This window comes from Corvus moneduloides, chromosome 5 (genome assembly GCF_009650955.1).
Source record: "Corvus moneduloides isolate bCorMon1 chromosome 5, bCorMon1.pri, whole genome shotgun sequence".
Lineage (NCBI taxonomy): Eukaryota > Metazoa > Chordata > Aves > Passeriformes > Corvidae > Corvus > Corvus moneduloides.
The window spans coordinates 33,577,332-33,596,240 of record NC_045480.1 but is presented as its reverse complement, the minus strand read 5'-3'; the positions used below and the strand labels follow the sequence as shown (position 1 = coordinate 33,596,240).

General features: G+C 38.2%; 1 protein-coding gene across 31 annotated transcripts in view; it reads left to right on the top strand.

Annotated features, from left to right (window-relative positions):
* Window positions 1–16,368, top strand: part of TENM3 (teneurin transmembrane protein 3) — a 1,330,479-nt gene extending 1,314,111 nt beyond the window's left edge. For all 31 annotated transcript variants that reach the window (XM_032108354.1, XM_032108353.1, XM_032108357.1 and 28 more), the window contains 4 exons: window positions 3,890–4,186; window positions 5,382–6,993; window positions 8,868–8,998; window positions 12,751–16,368. In XM_032108354.1, coding sequence (XP_031964245.1) covers window positions 3,890–4,186; window positions 5,382–6,993; window positions 8,868–8,998; window positions 12,751–13,506 — 2,796 coding nt within the window. In that variant the 3' untranslated portion in view covers window positions 13,507–16,368. The remainder of the gene's footprint in view (window positions 1–3,889; window positions 4,187–5,381; window positions 6,994–8,867; window positions 8,999–12,750) is intronic.
* Window positions 16,369–18,909: the final 2,541 nt, after the last annotated feature.

The window sequence follows — 18,909 nt, the reverse complement described above, 5'->3', positions numbered from 1 at the left end:
AGGTAAAGCTGTCAGGGGCAACTTTAACTTAGACAAATTAACACCAAAAAAAAAAAAAAAAAAACACAACAAAAAAAAAACCAAACAAAAAACCAAACCAAAAGAGAAGAGCAAACAAAATGGAAAGATTTAACAAGATGGCAGGGAAAATGAAAGATTACTGATTAGGATAAAATAATACTGATTAAAAGTGTATATAGAAATGGGAGAAGTAGGGCAGGTGGAGAATGAGCTAATAAGAGAAAAATGCCTCAAAAAAAAAAAAAAAGGAAAGAAACTTGTCAGCAATGACAATGAACAAAAGAGGAATGTTTTGTGAAATTGATTTACATGGAAAGGTATTACCAAAATGTCAGTCAGGGGTGGATGGGGGATGTAGGAAAGTAGAAAAAGAAAACAAGAGAAAGAAGAGGAATAACTTATGGAGCTCATAATTTCCATGTACAGACAGATATGTCATCAGCATTTTGCTGCAAAGAAGACAAATGTAGACAAAAAACCGTGACAAAATGTATTGCCAGTAAATGTGCTCATCTCTGTGACACTTTCACTGTGTTATACATATGCAGTATCTAATGTTATAAAGTACACTGTCAGGTACTCTCTTGGTTTTCTCTCTTGTATTAGTTCTACCCAGTACTAGTAATCTTTCTAAAGAAATTAATTAGGAATTATGTTGCCCTTCCTTAACTCAACAATCTTCTGTCAATCTTGCTTTTGTTCCAACTTGGTGTTTAATTGTTCAATAAGCTAGTTCTGTCTCTGGAGCTGTATGTTTGATCTATAGGCTGGTCATAGGCAAAGGTCCTGCCAGTCCTCTGCACGGAAGAGCCCTTTTAGGGCCTTTGTACTGAGGGTCTCACAAAGGTCTCAAATAAAGGAGCTGGTATGAATTCTGTCTCAAGGGATGCACCCAGACTAGACCGGTAACACAGACAAGGGAGCTCACAAGAGGCATTTGCTCTGCCTCCTCTTGAGACCTGACATACTCCCAGCTATGCAGAGGTTCCCAGTTTTCACATTAGCTCTTGAATCTCTCTGTAAGACACAACAATATGTTTCTACTCCCAACAGAGGAATCACAAACAGATTTCATGCTTCTCACTGGAAAGAAAAACAGGAATTAAAGCAGAGGTGGATAGACGGAGATGTGAATTACTGAAACATATCAGGACAGTAGGTAGGGACTGTCGGAAGATTCAGTTTTGTGTCATTAAGTGTCTCTTCAGTGGAAATGTCCTGAAGTACAGTTTTAATCATAATGAAACTCAGAGGTTTCAGATATATTTGGAGTTTGTTTGTCTTGGACACAATAAAAATATTCAACTTTTCCTGTAGAAGCATTTTGGTAGCAGAGATGTTATCAAGAAGCACTTCATAGAAAGCACTGCTGTAGCTGAGATGAGCTATTCCAGCCCTACCCTGCCCAATGAAAGAAGCTTTATCACCAAAACTCATTGTTACTCTAATTGCCCATCTGTATTGAGAGATTAGGCAAGTACAGCCAAAATTTCACCAAAAGCTCACATGCCTGAATGCAAGAGCTCTGTCAGCAAAGTCTGAAAGCATGAAACTGGCTGGAACAAGAGGTATTTCCTTTCCTTCCCCTCCTATCCTGCCCTTACACAGACCAAACAGATGGGAAGTGAGAAGGCAAGGGATGACATTATCCCAGTTAGCAGCTAGGGCAGTGAGATAGCGGATTAAGTACTTTGTTGCAATTTATACCGGAAGGATGTGCTAAGCCAAGAAATTAACCACAATTGCTTGGATGTCTGCCTTAGCCATAAAACTAGCCTTCTTTCTTTGCCAGTTCAGAAATCAGAAGTGTCTATTTTAACTTCAGTGTCTAATCCTGAGAGGTGGACGAGAAAATTTATAAAAATCGTAATTAAATGTAAAGAAAGGGGAGGTGGAGAGAAAGGGAAGGAAAAAAATCAGAGAAGCAAAACAGGCAAGGACATGCAGAGATGAGTGCACGCATATGTGGGAGACACTGGGGGAAAAAAAGCCAGAGATAAAGAAAATTTAAGGATGAATTTAGATAAATGAGCTAATATTAGATGTTGGAAAAAATTTAAAAACCTACCTGAAAACAAGTAAAAAAGATATTACAAAAAAGGAGTTGAATGGGAATACTTCACAGCTAAGTTTAACCTATGTCTAGAATCAGTCCTGTAGCATTAATTTTTCAGATTGTATTTAAATAACAATTGATGGTTCATTAAATAGGTAAAACAGCTATTCTGCATCTGCTAGACTTTGTGTTCTTTACTTAGGAAATCTATATGAAACTGTGATTTTTTTCTTAAATTGATAGTGCAGATTCCTCTCATGCCAGTGATTTCATATTAAAAAAGAGAAAGGTATTGTATATAAATAGACAGACTGAGCAAAACTGAGCATTTGGAGGAATTTTATATGCCTATGGCCTATCACCAGCACTTTAATACTTTTTATAACAATAATAAAGGATCTAATTTATATTGATCTTTTAGAAGCTTATCAGCCTCAGGGTAAAAGTATTACCATCCATGATATATGGAGTTTTGAACATTCAGCCTGAAAAAATGAAAAAATCTTCCGGTCATTTCTTTGGTATATCCGTATCTATTCTCGGTTTTTTTCTGAATGTTATGTAGCCATCTTTGTTCACCTTTTGTAATGTATGTATGAAGTACTTGAAAAGGAATTTTTAAAAAATTCTTAATTCACCCAGCTCTCTGTCCATTTCTACCCTAATTCCCACATGTTTGCAAAATATAGTGTTGAAAAAAATCTCAGTTATCACTTTTTCACCCCACCTGGAAAAACTTTTAAAAGACACAGCAGATACAGAAATGATTTACAGATGAACAAAGAAACCCTCGAGGCCTGTTGGAGAACACTAAAACACAATTCAGTGCTGAGGGGAATGGAGAAATGCAAAGATACTGGTATAGGAAAAGAAAACCAGACATTTTGTTTTTATAAATTCAAAAATGAGAGCTAATTCAATGAAACTGAAAGTTGGCATATTTGGAACACTAAAGGGAGGTGGGGGGTGGATTTCAATGTAAAAGTATTACCTAGAAACCACTATCCATCACTGTAGTTTAAACATATCAATAACAATGTTTTCAACATAAATGTGTCTATGCTAAGGCTTTATTTTCAAATCAAAATACTTACAAACTTCAAAGCATTTTTAACTGTTTTTCAATGGTTCAGTAGTCTCCTAGTCATTTATGGCTTTAAGTGGTCAGTTAACTAGGAGAAAGATACAATCCTCTGCTAAGGATTTCAGCCTTATAAATACATTGCAGCAGTGGATGGCATACTGAATTAAATTTCCATTTGATCCAGAAGGGGGATGCCTATGTTCTAAAAACTATTTAACCTTAATTTGAAGATCTAACATGCTTTTGAAGATCTTAATTCTGTATTTACTCTTTTGAAAAATACTTGCTGTGAAGGATTGGGATTCAGTTCTTTCTTAGCATGGTTGTTACGAACTGGAAAAGCAGTTGCTGGGAATATATTTTGACAATAATTTGCTAGATATACTTCAGACTGCCTACAAAAGAAGTAGTTTGTTCACTGAAATGACCCCATTTATTACAGAAGTTTTCAGTACACATCTTTCAGTATTTTCTTAGCAGTTGACTAAGCATCAAGAAAGAACACATTGCAACAAATTCTGAGCCATCTCTTCATATAATCAGACCTTCTAAGGTAGACACTAATATAGTGCCTTACAATTATATCAAGAAATTGCTAAAATAATTCACACATATAGCAAATCAATCACTGTAAATGGTATTTAAAGAATAGCTAGATTTGTGGAAATAACAGGTGGCTGGGGTTTGAACAGCATGATTTATTGTGTCATTTTGTTTGCTTTAAAAAGGTTAATGGCAGAAACCTCCTTTCAGTTGACTTTGATCGAACCACAAAGACAGAAAAGATCTACGATGACCACCGTAAATTCCTGCTGAGGATTGCCTACGACACGTCAGGGCACCCCACCCTGTGGCTCCCGAGCAGCAAGCTGATGGCTGTCAATGTTACCTATTCATCCACAGGTCAAATAGGCAGCATACAGCGAGGCACGACTAGTGAAAAAATAGAGTATGATGGACAGGGAAGGATAGTGTCTAGAGTGTTTGCTGATGGGAAAACTTGGAGTTACACATATTTGGAAAAGGTAAAGAACACTCAGGTTTTTAAAAATGCTTGGAATGTGCTCAAAATCTGCAGCACCTCACTGCTGCATACAAAGCAAAAAATAGGTAGCAGAAGCACATTGCAATTATTCTAAGTATCAACATGTGATTCCAAGGGGAATGTTTCATTCCACAGATATGTAATCATGCTGTAGCTAATTGCTAGGAATTGATGTGTTTTTCAATTATTTAGGCCACTGACTAACAAGAAGCATCTGTATTTACCTTTTATCTTAACACTTAAAATAAGGTACAGGGACTATCTGCAATTCAATTCAGCTGAAAATAATTTGTTTGCAAATGCTTCACTGTTGTGAGCTTTTTTCACTACCAAGAAAAGCTCTTTTTTCTAAATAGTTACAGCTGTCAATTTGTACTTGCTATATGTTGTAGCATCAAAATAAGGGATAGGCAAAATATTAGGAATCAATATATATGTATATATAGCTCTCCTTCTAGAAATACCTGTGAAAATGACCCTTGTGAAATCTCATGTCTGCTATGCAGAAAGAGAATCCATTTCTTTCAGGGGTTTAAATATATTTCTGTTGAAGCTGTTGCTCAGAAAATACTGTTTACTAGTCATCGCAGACATAATTTAATCAAGACCCATGATACATAATAGCCACGCATTAGAAAAATGTCAGAATAATTCAAGTAGCTCCTTTTGATATGAATAATCAAACAATTGTTTTGCCTATGTCTCAAAAGCTCGCAGAACAAGAACATGGTATTCAGAGATCTCAGGCTATTCAAATTCTTCAAAATCATCTCTAATTGTAGGGAAGAAATTCTATCTCCCATATGTTGTTCTCCTCGTGAGTTAATGGCTCTAAGACAGTTTTACTTCTTCCCATATTAAACATGACTTATCTGAATCCATTGACAATCTGCTGTTTAGCTGTGAATGCTTGATAAAAGAGTGATACAGTCATAACAAGTAGCAAATTATGAATGTGGAACTACTAATTACAGAACCTCTTACAATTAAGCATACAAGTAAATTAGGCAGGGAGATGTTAACAACATATAAGGTCAAGGATAACTCAATTAAAGAGGAGATAATTTTCTCAAGTGGGAATGTCACATTTTTGTGAAGAAATAGTATCAGTATATGGCGGGAGGGGAGAAACTGCACCGTTTGTCACATGATAAAAATCTGTTCTTAATTTTCAGTCAATGGTTCTTCTGCTCCATAGCCAACGGCAGTATATCTTCGAGTATGATTTGTTGGATCGGCTTTCTGCTGTCACCATGCCCAGCGTTGCTCGTCATACCATGCAGACTATCCGCTCCATTGGCTATTACCGGAATATATACAACCCCCCAGAAAGCAATGCTTCTGTTATAATGGACTACAATGAAGAAGGACAACTCCTTCAAACTGCTTTCCTGGGGACAAGCCGAAGAGTATTATTCAAATACAGACGGCAGACCAAGCTCTCAGAAATTTTATATGATAGTACTAGAGTTAGTTTTACGTATGATGAGACAGCAGGAGTCCTGAAAACAGTAAACCTCCAAAGCGATGGTTTTATCTGCACCATTAGATACAGACAAATTGGCCCATTGATTGACAGACAGATATTTCGCTTTAGTGAAGACGGAATGGTAAATGCCCGATTTGACTACAGCTATGACAATAGCTTCAGAGTGACTAGCATGCAAGGTGTCATCAATGAAACCCCATTGCCTATTGATCTCTACCAGTTTGATGATATCTCTGGCAAAGTTGAACAATTTGGAAAATTTGGAGTCATATATTATGATATTAACCAGATCATTTCAACAGCTGTAATGACGTACACAAAACACTTTGATGCACATGGGCGCATCAAGGAAATTCAGTATGAAATATTTCGGTCACTAATGTATTGGATTACAATTCAGTATGATAACATGGGACGAGTGACAAAAAGAGAAATTAAGATTGGGCCATTTGCCAACACCACAAAATATGCTTACGAATATGATGTAGATGGTCAGCTCCAGACAGTTTATCTAAATGAAAAAATAATGTGGCGATACAACTATGACCTGAATGGCAACCTCCACTTGCTCAACCCCAGCAGCAGCGCCCGTTTGACGCCACTTCGGTACGACTTGAGAGACAGAATAACTCGACTAGGAGATGTACAGTACAGGTTAGATGAAGATGGATTTCTGCGTCAGAGGGGTACCGAAATCTTTGAATACAGTTCAAAGGGCCTTCTTACTCGAGTTTATAGCAAAGGCAGTGGGTGGACAGTGATTTACCGTTATGATGGACTTGGACGACGAGTTTCCAGTAAAACTAGCCTTGGACAGCATCTCCAGTTCTTTTATGCAGACCTTACTTACCCAACCAGGATAACTCATGTATATAACCACTCAAGTTCTGAAATCACATCTCTTTACTATGATCTGCAAGGACACCTTTTTGCCATGGAAATTAGCAGTGGGGATGAGTTTTACATTGCATCAGACAATACGGGGACACCACTGGCTGTTTTCAGTAGCAATGGTCTCATGCTTAAACAAATTCAATACACTGCCTATGGAGAGATCTATTTTGACTCTAACCTTGATTTCCAGCTGGTAATTGGATTCCACGGAGGCTTGTATGACCCACTGACCAAGCTAGTCCACTTTGGAGAAAGAGATTATGATATACTGGCAGGCCGGTGGACAACACCCGATATTGAAATCTGGAAGAGAATTGGGAAGGATCCAGCTCCTTTTAATTTGTACATGTTCAGAAATAACAACCCGGCCAGTAAAATACACGATGTGAAGGATTATATCACAGGTAAGAGAAAGTTACTTCATTGTAGCTTGGGGATGCTGGATCTATAGGCATCCAATTTAGAGGGAATGAGACTGTAGGTAGCAAGGACAGGAAGGGTTCTTCTGTGATCAGTTTAACTCATCAACATCACAGAAAATATTCACTGGAAGTTGGTTGATATTTTCCAGGGTAGGCTTTTGCAAGGCTGCTAATATAAATTGCCCAATAAGCTCCAGGGCTAGCACAAAGTAATGAGTACACAGCCAGGTGCAGGGAAGGAGGAATATGATAGTATAGAAAAAGGAGTGAACTTCTCTTTTGGCAAAGAAAGGTGCTAACGTGCTTTCATATCTCAATTCCTAGAGAACCTATATGCTTTCTGTGGTTCTAAAGTTAGTCATGTGTAGTGTTTTCCATTATTCTACACACCAAAAATCTGACTGCATGACACCAGAATTTTTGGCTCAGATACATTTGATTTTTTTGTATTTGAATAGATGTTAATAATCCAAAATACACAGACATTGCCAGTCTACAGCAAGGGCTCAGCCCTGCTTACATAGGAGCTGTGAGACTACCACTTAGAAGAGCATCCTGGGAATCAAGTGGGTTTGCATTCATTTAACAAACAGCAGCTATTAAGTGGGTTGCTAACAAGCTGCCTGGGAGTAAGGATAATAACAGACCTCTGAATCTGTCCTCTTTTAGCAGCATGTGCTGTAGGGCATGCAGTTAGAATCAGATTCTTTGTGGCATTGAAAATCATGCACTTAGTTCAGAAATTGCCCTCAAAATACAGTTTTGGTTCTTTTCTTAACATCTTTAATGTCTGAAATGCACAGACACACACTACTTATATAAGGTTATTATTACAATTAGCAATTTGGCTGACTGGCAGTTTTAGATGCAGCACCTCATGAGGCATATCATTTATTTGAAAATGCTAGAAATTATTTTAAGATGAATATTTTTTATTCTTTAATTTTTAGAAAAATTTGCTTCCTTGTTCCACTTATTGTGAGCTTTCTTAAATAAAAATTACTAGACTTGGTAAGGAGCACTCTGCCAACCTCTAAGCATAGTATTTGTGGAAGACAGTGTAAAAAAACAGAAACAAGGCGGAGCACTCATTCTTGCCAAACAATTGTTAACTAATTGTTGGCACCCCTAATTTATTTTTAACAGAATATAAAATGTATCATAAATAATGTTACCTAATGATAATTTAGTATCCTGTCTGCTTACTGATGCATTTCATTAGCTTTTAATTTCATCAATCCAACATCATCTTGAAGAGGACCAGATTTCTCTTGAATCAACAAAAAATATCTGCCAAATAATTTAAAAGGTAATTTGCCATATAGGTGCTATTTCAGGAGTAGTTTGAAGACATTACAATAACACATACACACCAAAAGGAGAGGATGTGCTCTGCAGTATTTTTTTTTTTTTGCTTTGTTTTAAAGTATTGATGATGAAGATGTGACATAAAGCATGTTTCGCCTGATCATGAAATTCCAGTTAGTTTAGGCTGTATGACAAGGAAATCTCCCTTCAATTGCAATTGCACTGCCATAATTGTTCTGGAAGTCACAGAGGCCTTCAGACTTGCTGAACCCTGCAATACCTTTCAACTGAGCCTAGTGCAACTCTAATATAGAGCAGACATTTTCTTTTAAGTTTAGAGCTGTAAGTTTCCTGTATGTTTGCTATTGTCGCTGTAGCACAAATCTAAATCCATACATATCAAAATGAAGACTGTTGAATAATGTTCATGATACAAAAGGAAATCAACTATGCCAAAAGCTATTATATGTAAAAATGGTATAGTTGCAAAATATAGAATAATTCTAATATTTTTCTCAATTTTTTTTCTTATAATTATTCTCTTTCAGATGTTAACAGCTGGCTGGTGACATTCGGCTTCCATCTGCACAATGCCATCCCTGGCTTCCCAGTTCCGAAATTTGATTTAACAGAACCTTCTTATGAACTTGTGAAGAGCCAGCAATGGGAAGACATACCAGTAAGAAACAAAACTAAATATAAAAATTGAACAAGATAGAATGTTCCATTCTATTCAGATCTTACTAGGCATGGATAATTCTGACAGCCAGAGTTATTTGCTAAATTAAACCCAAACAATACCTTTATCTAGTTTCAAAAGAATTTAAGAAATTACAGATGGAGGGATTTTTTTACAGCTTTGCTCAGTTAGGTACTATTTTATACAAGCTTTTGTTTGCTTTCAGCAATAATAAAAATTTAAAAGACAATAATCAATGAAAACAAGTTTAAGATGCTTTAAAGATGTCTAATTTCATAGCAGAAACTACATAGATTATATTTGTACTAACATTCTGCCTGAAGACAGTAACTGAACACTGTAGTTAAAAAATGGACTGTGAAATAAACAGAACAGGTGATAAAACATACACATAACAAGCACCACTATAATTTTACTTCTTTTTAATTTTAGCCATGCGTTATGGACACCATGTGTTACATGTAGAGATAAAATACTGAAACTGAAATTACCTGAGGTAAAACCTATTATATTACATAAAACTCAGGTGCTTATGAAATTCTTTGAAAGCAAAAAAATGAACTTTCATCCTGAAAACCTGCTACAGTTTTAAATAATGAAAAATAAATGTGGAAGTAAAACCTAAGTCTGCTATTTAAGAAAATTGTATTTACAAATTAGGCTTACTCAAAGATCAAAGACCTACGTCCTCAAAAATCCTATTGTTTTTGGTTTAGAAGGAAGAGTTAAGAGACATTAAAATGAGTGATCCCATTGTAAGCAGTCAAAAAGTATCTCTTTCTACAAGAATCATGATAGAGAATGTTACAAGAATTAAAGATGATATAATCTTAAAAAGTCCTACAACCTAATGTAGACAAAAGTCCTTAGAAGGGTGGCCCAGCAGAAGGGAACATATGGAAGCTAACTTTGTATTTAGGAAGTTAGTTAGTCAGTTAGTTAGTTAGTCAGTTAGTTAGTTAATTTTTAATAGCAAGTAATTGAGTAACAGGGAAAGACCTTAGAGCACAACATGGGATTGATTAATGTTTCCCATGAGCAACCAAAGCAGTGAAGGAGGAGCATGGCAAGCACCCCGGTTGTATTGGGAGATAAGAAACCTGTCATCAGGCATGGCTGTGAAGAACTATCAGAAGTTGTTTATTTAGGTCTCAAAGGCTACAGAATGAAATCATCCACTAACACCAGCAAATGCATACCAGGAACAGAACCAGTGTGGTCAAAGAGATGAGAACAGACAGCTAGTTGTCAAAAATCTTCAGGGGAGAGCTCAATAACATGAGGAATGCCAGGGGCATGTGACATGACAGAGCAAGAAGCATGTGATAGGAAAACAAAGATTCAAAATTCTCAGATAGGAAGAAGCTGCAACTCTGATATTCACTGGTGAACAAGCACATGAAACCAGGAGGCAGAAGTAAACACAGAAACCACTTAGCATTTCGAAACATTCTGGAGTGAGTGAGCTTTACTGAGCTCTGAGGATACATGTTAAAAATAAACAAACTTTGTCATTATGAAGTTGCTATAGCATCTTGCTGCTCTCACTGATGATTGCTGTCTACAATATATTTTGTGCTCAATAGCTTTTACATAGGATTTACAACAGCTGAAATCCACACTTGTTAGCAAGTGCAGACAGAAATCTGCCACATTCAAGAAGAACGGAGAGTCCAAGTTAATTCATAATTCCGTCAGGAGTTGTCCCCTCCAGAAAGCTACCCTTGTGGCAAAACAGAGAAGCCTTTGCAAACTTTTTGCCAGGCTTTGATCAGCAGCAAGGCTGAATTAAATGTTGTTTGAATCTTAATGACTCCTGCTTAGTCTCCCATCCAGAAATTTAGGAAAACAAAACATGCTTTTGACTCATTTGTCAGCAGTGAATCAAATGGTTCAAGCAGTATTTTACTGAAAGGAGAAGGGGTCAATTGGAAGATAAACTGGATCATCATCAAAAACGAAGTACTCCTTTTCAAAAGTGCAGCCAAAGCTATTTAAATCTTTGTTTCCTGCTGAGGCAACTGCCAGGGCAGCTGTCTGCTCCCCACCTCTATCAGTACAGCTCATTCACAGCTTGTCGCTGTTACGACCCAGGGTTAGACTGATGTGTCTATTCTGCACAGTTGTAAGGTCTCATCCCAGCCACAGCTGACCCTGTAATTTGAGCTGTTTTGCTATCTAGCTGCACTAGCTAACCATTCCTGCTAGCTGCTTCTGCTCCTTTCAGCTCTTCTGGCTAACGACTGCAGTTATGCCGACGGTCCCACTCCCCAGCCATCCTCTTTACTGAGAGTGCATCTGGCATAGTGGGCTACACACAGCTCTTCCATGACATTCCTAGCTTTTCCATTAGACTGGCTTGTTGGTTCTTTTCATTCATTGCCCCTTGTCTTTGCTAGCTATAAACAAAACAGTGCTGTATTCACGGTTGCACCCAGCTGAAGTTCTTGGGGAAAAGCTCTTTGAGGCAGGAAGCTGATACTTGGAGTGAAATGGAAGGTCACACAGCCGGATTGGCCACAGTCTTTTCACACATGCCCTTTTATCAGTTTCTGCAAGTATTTGTAAGAAAGGGTATCAGTCCCCAGCCCCCACCTCACTGGTCCATACCATTTGCTTCCTTGTCTTTAACTGTAAAGACTGTCATTACAGTTTATTTCCCTCATTCCTTTAGCAGCTTGAGGGATTATGAGAGCCTCCCTGCAGTTTGGTCTCAGGCTGCTGCTACTTGAGAGACTCTTATCTCCTGACTCAGCATAAAGAAAGGCTTGTTCCAATTCTAAAGCACAGCTTCATGACCTACAAAAATCTCCTCAATTTGACTGGATGCATGGTAGACAGGAATCATATCTGAGCAAGCTCAGGGGAAGAGATGACACCATAGTAAGATGACACTGTAGAGTAAGACAGTTCTTACCTGTTTTAACATGACATGACCTGGCAATGTGCACTGGCAGCCCATAAAGCCAATCATGTCCTGGGCTGCATCAAAATCAGTGTGGCCAGCAGGGTAAGGGAGGGGATTTTGCCCCTCTACTCTGCCCTGGTGAGACTTCAGCTGGAATACTCCATCCAGCTCTGGGGTCCCCAGCACAGGAAGGACATAAACCTGTTGAAGCAAGCCCAGAGGATGGCCACCCAGTTGATGGGACAAGACTATACAAGAGCAGGTGGTGACCAGGGGGAATGGGTTCAAATTGAAAGAGAGTAGGTTTAGATTACATATTAAGAAAAAAATCTTTACTGTGAGGGTGGTGAGGCCCTGGAACCAGCTCCCCAGGGAAGTTGTGGATGTCCCATCACTGAAGGTGTTCAAGGCCAGGTTGGATGGGGCTTTGAGCAACCGGGTCTAGCTGAAGATGTCCCACAGCAGGGGGGTTGGAACTAGATGATTTTCAAGGTCCCCTTCCAACCCAAACCATTCTGTGATTCTTGTGGTTATGTATTGGCTTTGCAAGTCTGTCCTGTGCAGCCCAGTAAGTAGCCCCTGAAGTTAAATACTATTTTTCTGCAGGTTCTCAGGGAGACAAAGAGTAAAAGCACTGAACATTAGCAAAATAGTTTTGTAACTCAGCAGAACAAGCAGTATGCAGATCTAATTAACTCCTTGGCACTGTCAGTTGTGGCATATCCTGTTGTTGTCCACGGGCAGCACACCAAGAAATCCTGGCTGTTTGGCATTTAGGGGGCTACAGATGGCTGGTAAAACTTCTGTCTGTTCTTGTTTACAGCCAATTTCTGGAGTGCAACAACAAGTGATGAGACAAGCAAAGGCTTTCCTTTCCCTGGGAAGGATGGCAGAAGTGCAGGTCAGCAGACGGAAATCCAGTGGAGAAAAGTCGTGGCTGTGGTTTGCCACGGTAAAGTCTCTGATTGGGAAAGGGGTGATGCTCGCTGTCAATCAAGGCAAAGTGCAAACAAATGTGCTCAACATTGCAAATGAGGACTGCATAAAAGTGGCAGCTGTTTTGAACAACGCTTACTACCTAGAAAACTTGCATTTCACTGTAGAGGGAAAGGACACGCACTATTTTATCAAGACCACCTCCCCTGAGAGTGACCTTGGGACACTGAGGCTGACAAGTGGGCGTAAGGCCCTAGAGAATGGCATCAATGTCACTGTTTCCCAGTCCACCACTGTGGTGAACGGCAGGACTCGTAGGTTTGCTGATGTTGAAATGCAATACGGTGCTCTAGCGCTTCACGTCCGCTATGGCATGACACTTGATGAGGAAAAGGCCCGAATACTGGAGCAAGCCAGGCAAAGAGCTCTTTCCAGTGCCTGGGCCAGAGAACAACAGAGAGTAAGAGATGGAGAGGAAGGCGCCAGGCTGTGGACAGAAGGAGAAAAGAGGCAGTTGCTAAGTGCTGGAAAGGTACAAGGATACGATGGGTACTATGTACTCTCTGTGGAGCAATATCCAGAATTAGCAGACAGCGCTAACAATATACAGTTCCTCAGACAAAGTGAGATAGGAAAGAGGTAACACACTGGCTTAGCTCAAGCTGCCAAAGAGACTGTGTACCAGTGTCTTCTAAAAAGGAGACCAAACTGTTTTGCTGCATTACTACTTGAGCCTAAGCTTACATCTTTGCTCAGATTTTTTTCTGTAGCACAATCCAGACTCTGTAACAAAAAGAGCGCCTTCCAGAAGAATGATACTGCTAATGACAAAACTTTTTTTTCTCAATGACCTTAAAGGTGATCTGCTTTAAAGAATATGTTTACATATGCATATCGCTGCACTCAAGTTGGACTGAAAAGTATTAAAAAAAAAAAAAGAAGAAAAAAAGAAAATAAAAAGGCCTACAGATTTTGCAACAGGCTGTCTGTTTCTTTGAGGCACTGTATTTAATTAAGATACAGACCCATACAGTGTTTCCAAATAGTACTGAATTGTTGACCTTTGCTTACGAGAAGTAGTCTCTCCTTTTCTCTCTCTCTTTTTCTCTCTCTTTCTCACTGCATAGGATGTGGTATATATCTGTTAATTTTAAAACGTGGGGCAAAAATTACTGTTTATAGACAACCCAACTGCATTAAACTGTGCTGCTTTCTAAAAGGACATTGGCACAAGTGACTTATGCTACCATGGGAATTTAATAATGGATTTTACAATGCTAACATGGTTTGCCTTGGGAGGAAAATGGCAAGTAGAATCCTTGTTGCATATAAGCAAAGGAAACCCTGATTTTTTTGTAAATTATGTGAGACAAGTTGTTTATGGATTTTTATATGAATTACAATTTACTGTACATCAAATATTAGTCTCAGAGGAGTTAATTTATGTAAAGTGTTTAAAAAAGTTTATACTTAAAAATAAAATGATAAAAACATGTGCTGTGTGTGATTTTTTTTAAAGAAAAAGGAATTGCACCTTTTATGTTATAGCTGTACAGTATAAAGGATTATATTGTAGAGATATAACAGTGATGACTAATGTCCAAAAGTGTTAATATTTTTGTATTAGGTTTAAAGCTGTGCATCTATCACTCTGCTGATAGGATGGGACACTCCACAAAGTGGCTGGCTGAATCAGACCACAGCTCCCTCCCCTCCCTCTCCTGTCACCCAGGCCAGTGCCACTTCATCAGTCATTGTTAGAAGGCACAGTAACCAAATAAGTCTCATTTAGTATGATGGAAGACTTTAATAGGTTGGGGTTTCCTTGTCTTTTTCCACCCCTAATGTAATAAATGGACATTTATTCATACCAGGTGGGGTTTCTGTTGGTTTTTTAGAAGCTTTGTTTCACAATGGAGGAATAGTGTCTCAGGTGCTTGGCAAATTGTATGTAGAAGAAGAAAAAGAAATTATGTAGTTTCATCCAGTTATGTCAACTTTGTCTTCTGTATAATACAGCTCTTTTAGATGTTAATAACTCCAGATAGAAGAAACGTACCTCTGACCTGATGCTACAGAATTGCTCTTTAGGCAGGCAGGCTGTTCACTAGGCTCATCTCCTGGCCTTCAGCTGGCAGATCAAATCTCATTACTGTGAACACTAAACCTGGGGATGGAGAGGAAGGTCCAGTTCTAGTGCCTAGTCTGCATCTCCACATCACTGCATAGATTTGGCATGCTCTGCTCCAAGGCCCAGTATATTTGCTGCAGGAAGAACTGAAGTGTGCAGCTGGTTCCTTATAGGAAGCCTGTGGTGGCATCTATGGCATCTGTTCTACATCTTGGCTGAAACCATTCTCAGAGCTTTAGTCTCAAGAGCACTAAATTCAGCCACAAAAATAAATATTTTTAAGATGAGACAAAATTGGGGGGTTTGATGTTCATTGAAATATACACAGTATTTCTATCCATGTATTATAATGACAGAACATAGTAAGTGAACGTGTCTTAACTATGAATGGTTCAAGTGGATGTAATAAAAATAGTTTTCTAACTGCTTTGTATTCTGAGAGTCTATGGTATTACATACTCTAAATTGCACATTAGGATTGTTTGATAAACAGATTTGAATTTCTCCCAGCCAAGTCGCTACCGAATCTACAGTATCAGTGCTATTACTGTATGTGTGTATTTGGTAGAGCATACAGAACTAATTACACATATAATGAATGCTAATCATCTATTAGAATTAAAGCACAGATTAGTTGTTAGTACTTTTACCCTTGAAGCTTGAGGGCCCTAAATTTAGAGAGGATGGTATGTCAGACCCCAGAGGCGTGTCATTGATCTACGTATTCTTTTAAAAAGATGTAAAATGCTAGGTGTTTGCAGTTCTGTTGGGTGGCTCTTCCACAGCACTGTATTTAGCATGCTGTAAGTGCTCTCTGTTGAAATAGGCTCATATTCTAAATTATGTCCAATGTTTCTGTTCTGTTTGAATATGAAAAGCTTGTATAACATGTCAACATTGAAATATATCTTCTACTTGGCGCGTACCAGTCCCTTCTCCTTTGTTCTGGCACCAATAAACAACAAATTATAGTATCTGTTGGTGATCATTTTAGATGCAGTCAAATCAAGCCAATTAGTGGCCTTGTTAGTAGGTATAATGAGCCTATTTCTTGCTAAAAAAAGACTTGTGATCTGGACATGCTCCTGCAGGAAATAGTGACCTTGGGGAATATAGGAACAAAAGATCTTTTTAAAGAAAAAATATGCATAATTAAAGAAGCATATTACAAAAATAAGAAAAAAAGAAAGGAGATTCTAAGTATTTTAGACAATGCCAGTCAAAATGCTATCCTGATATTTTGAGATGTATATTTCGTCTGATTTGTATTGTTCTTTTAATTTGCCTTCTTAACTTTATATGTGTCCTGAATTTTCCACAAATTGATAACTATAGATTGCATCTAGGCTTTCCAATAAAAGCCAACCCAATGTGTGTGTGTGTGTGTGTGTGTTTATATTTGGGTTTTTTTAATCTGTATGTCAGATATTGCATCTGTGCTGCCGCTTTTCTCATATCGAAGAAGCAAAGTGATCCCCTTGCACTGGTATTGATTCATTTGCTTCACAGTTGGCAGTGTCTTTTTTTTTACTCTATCCAATGGCTTCATCTGCTAACTCAGCAAGGTGAATTACTCCATGGGATCTCTCAGGGGGCCTACTTTAGAGAAAACATTAAATATACCTCACAAAGCCAAATCTTTTATGGATAAGGAAAGCCAAAGAACAAAAGAATCACGTAGAACTGTTTTCTCTCATATTCTCTTGAGTAAAAATATGACAAAAAGTACTTGATTATAAAGAATTAGATTGGCACTAGTAGTTACCTATATACACAGAAGAGATCCTTCAACCTGCATTTAGGCCCGCTTCGCAGAAACTGCTGACTTCAGCATTGCTCTGCGTCAAGAGACTGCTTTCATTTTATTTGGAGCAAGCAGACTTCACCACACTTACTTTGTAGTGACAACCTTGAATTGGTAGCATGTTGATCCAGCACTAATCAGGTCACTGCTTAGCTAACTAAGGCCTAATTTTGTTATTAAAAAAAAAAGGGCAGTAAGAGATCTTTGTATGTTCACACTTGGGAGGTGAGAGATTTGCATTTGACACAGGGGAAAAAAAATGCCAGTTACCACTGCCACTCTTCTGAGGCATTTCTAAAGTGATGGCTGAAAGGCTGTCAAAGAAAAAACACTGCATAAAATAACAGTTAGAATTGTCTATGAGAGAATAGGCTGCATTTGCAGAGAATCAGATGACAAAATGTTTGAATTCTTCTTTCAGAAAAAAAGAAGGAAAAAAAAAGCTTCTGAAAGTGTTGATACCTTGGTATACTGCTATCTCTAGAAGGGCAAGCTATGGCTATACATATGGCCAGCTTGAGAACCTTTAAGAAAAAGAGGAAGAAACTCATGCATAATTCTTTGGGGATGGCAAAGCAGAGGCACTTATTAGAAACAGCTTCTAAGCAGCTTATTAGAAGCTGCTTATTTGACACTTTCTAGAAGCTGCCAGGGTTAAAAATAAGCCAAAGCAGAGAGCAGCTTCCCACAGCATAAACTGAACAGCACAGACATAGTGATATACCCCTAACTGCAAAACCACATCCAAACCCACCAAACTAATCAGCTTCTCATCTACAGCCAATCAGTCCTAAGGACTAAATATATAAGGCTTATAAAATTAAATTGATCTTTACACACACAAGTTTCTGGGACTCTGTCATACAAAACAAAAAAAAAGCCAAACAAAAAGTGATAAAAACCAAAATGAAAACCAGTTTATTGATGAGTATGTGCCAATTCTCCCCCTGGGAAAAAAAGGAACACGTGATCTATAGCTGTCATGCTGACAGAGCTTAAGACTTCATGTTTTACCTCTAAAGTTTTTAGCTTTGTGGAAGACTGACCACATAAGGCAAATTTAACTGTGTGAGTACCTAGGCTACACCTATGCAAAAAGTCAAAAATAGGTAATAATAATAGGTAAATTAATAAATAAAATAATAAATAGGTAAACTAATAATAGGTAAATCCTTGCTCATCCCCCCCAGCTCATTTTTCAACAGAAGTAACATAAATAAGGATGCCAGAGCTTAATTAAGTGCACCACAAAAAGCTGAAAAAATGCAGCTTTTCTGTTCACCCATCCCAGAAACCTGAGTATTTGTTATGGACCACTGAAAGTGTTTTAGGCCTTTCAGGGTGAGAGATGGTGGAAAGGTTTGTTTGTCATGCCATCTCCTAATCACAAGATATAATACTGGCAATTACAGGTGGCACTGTGAGGGACAAGAACATGCTGTCTGGTGCTCTGGCACAATCTGCCCTGCTTTAATAACCAGATGTGCTGGTGACGACAGGGTAGGGAGAGCAAAAGGGAGGTGAGCTGCCATTAGGTGGCCTGGAATGCAACAGTGAGAATGAAGTCACGCAGTACCACACAAATAGTGGCATGAGGATTATTAACTGCAATATTCTTTGTACGCATTTTTAAAAAAAAATTCACAGCCTGACTTCTAGCATCACAAATGCCAAATGTATGCAATTCTGAGCAGTGCAAGCATGACATAAAATGCATCACTAAGACGCATTAAAGATAAATATGCTAAATATGGGTCCCCACTTCTAAACAAAGCAAGCTAAACAGTAACACCATCCCTTTCTTTAAGTACATGAGAGCCTTATATGCAATTTAGAAGGTAAGCGTAATATGATGGCAGCTCATTAAAGTGTCATGTTTTCACAGAACCTGCTTTATTGCAGGTAGACTCTCTTGCTGTTAATTACCATAACTTTGTAGGTAAATTGAGTAAACCTTTTAATTTACTAAGTTAAAATTCCATCATTGAGGAATATAAATTTCTAGACATGCATACCATTTTTTTTCCTACTATTAAATAAGTCAGTGCTATAGTAACGTAATTATGCAGCTTAGAGTTAATGGTTCCCACAAAGCTGTCTTAATAAAGCCT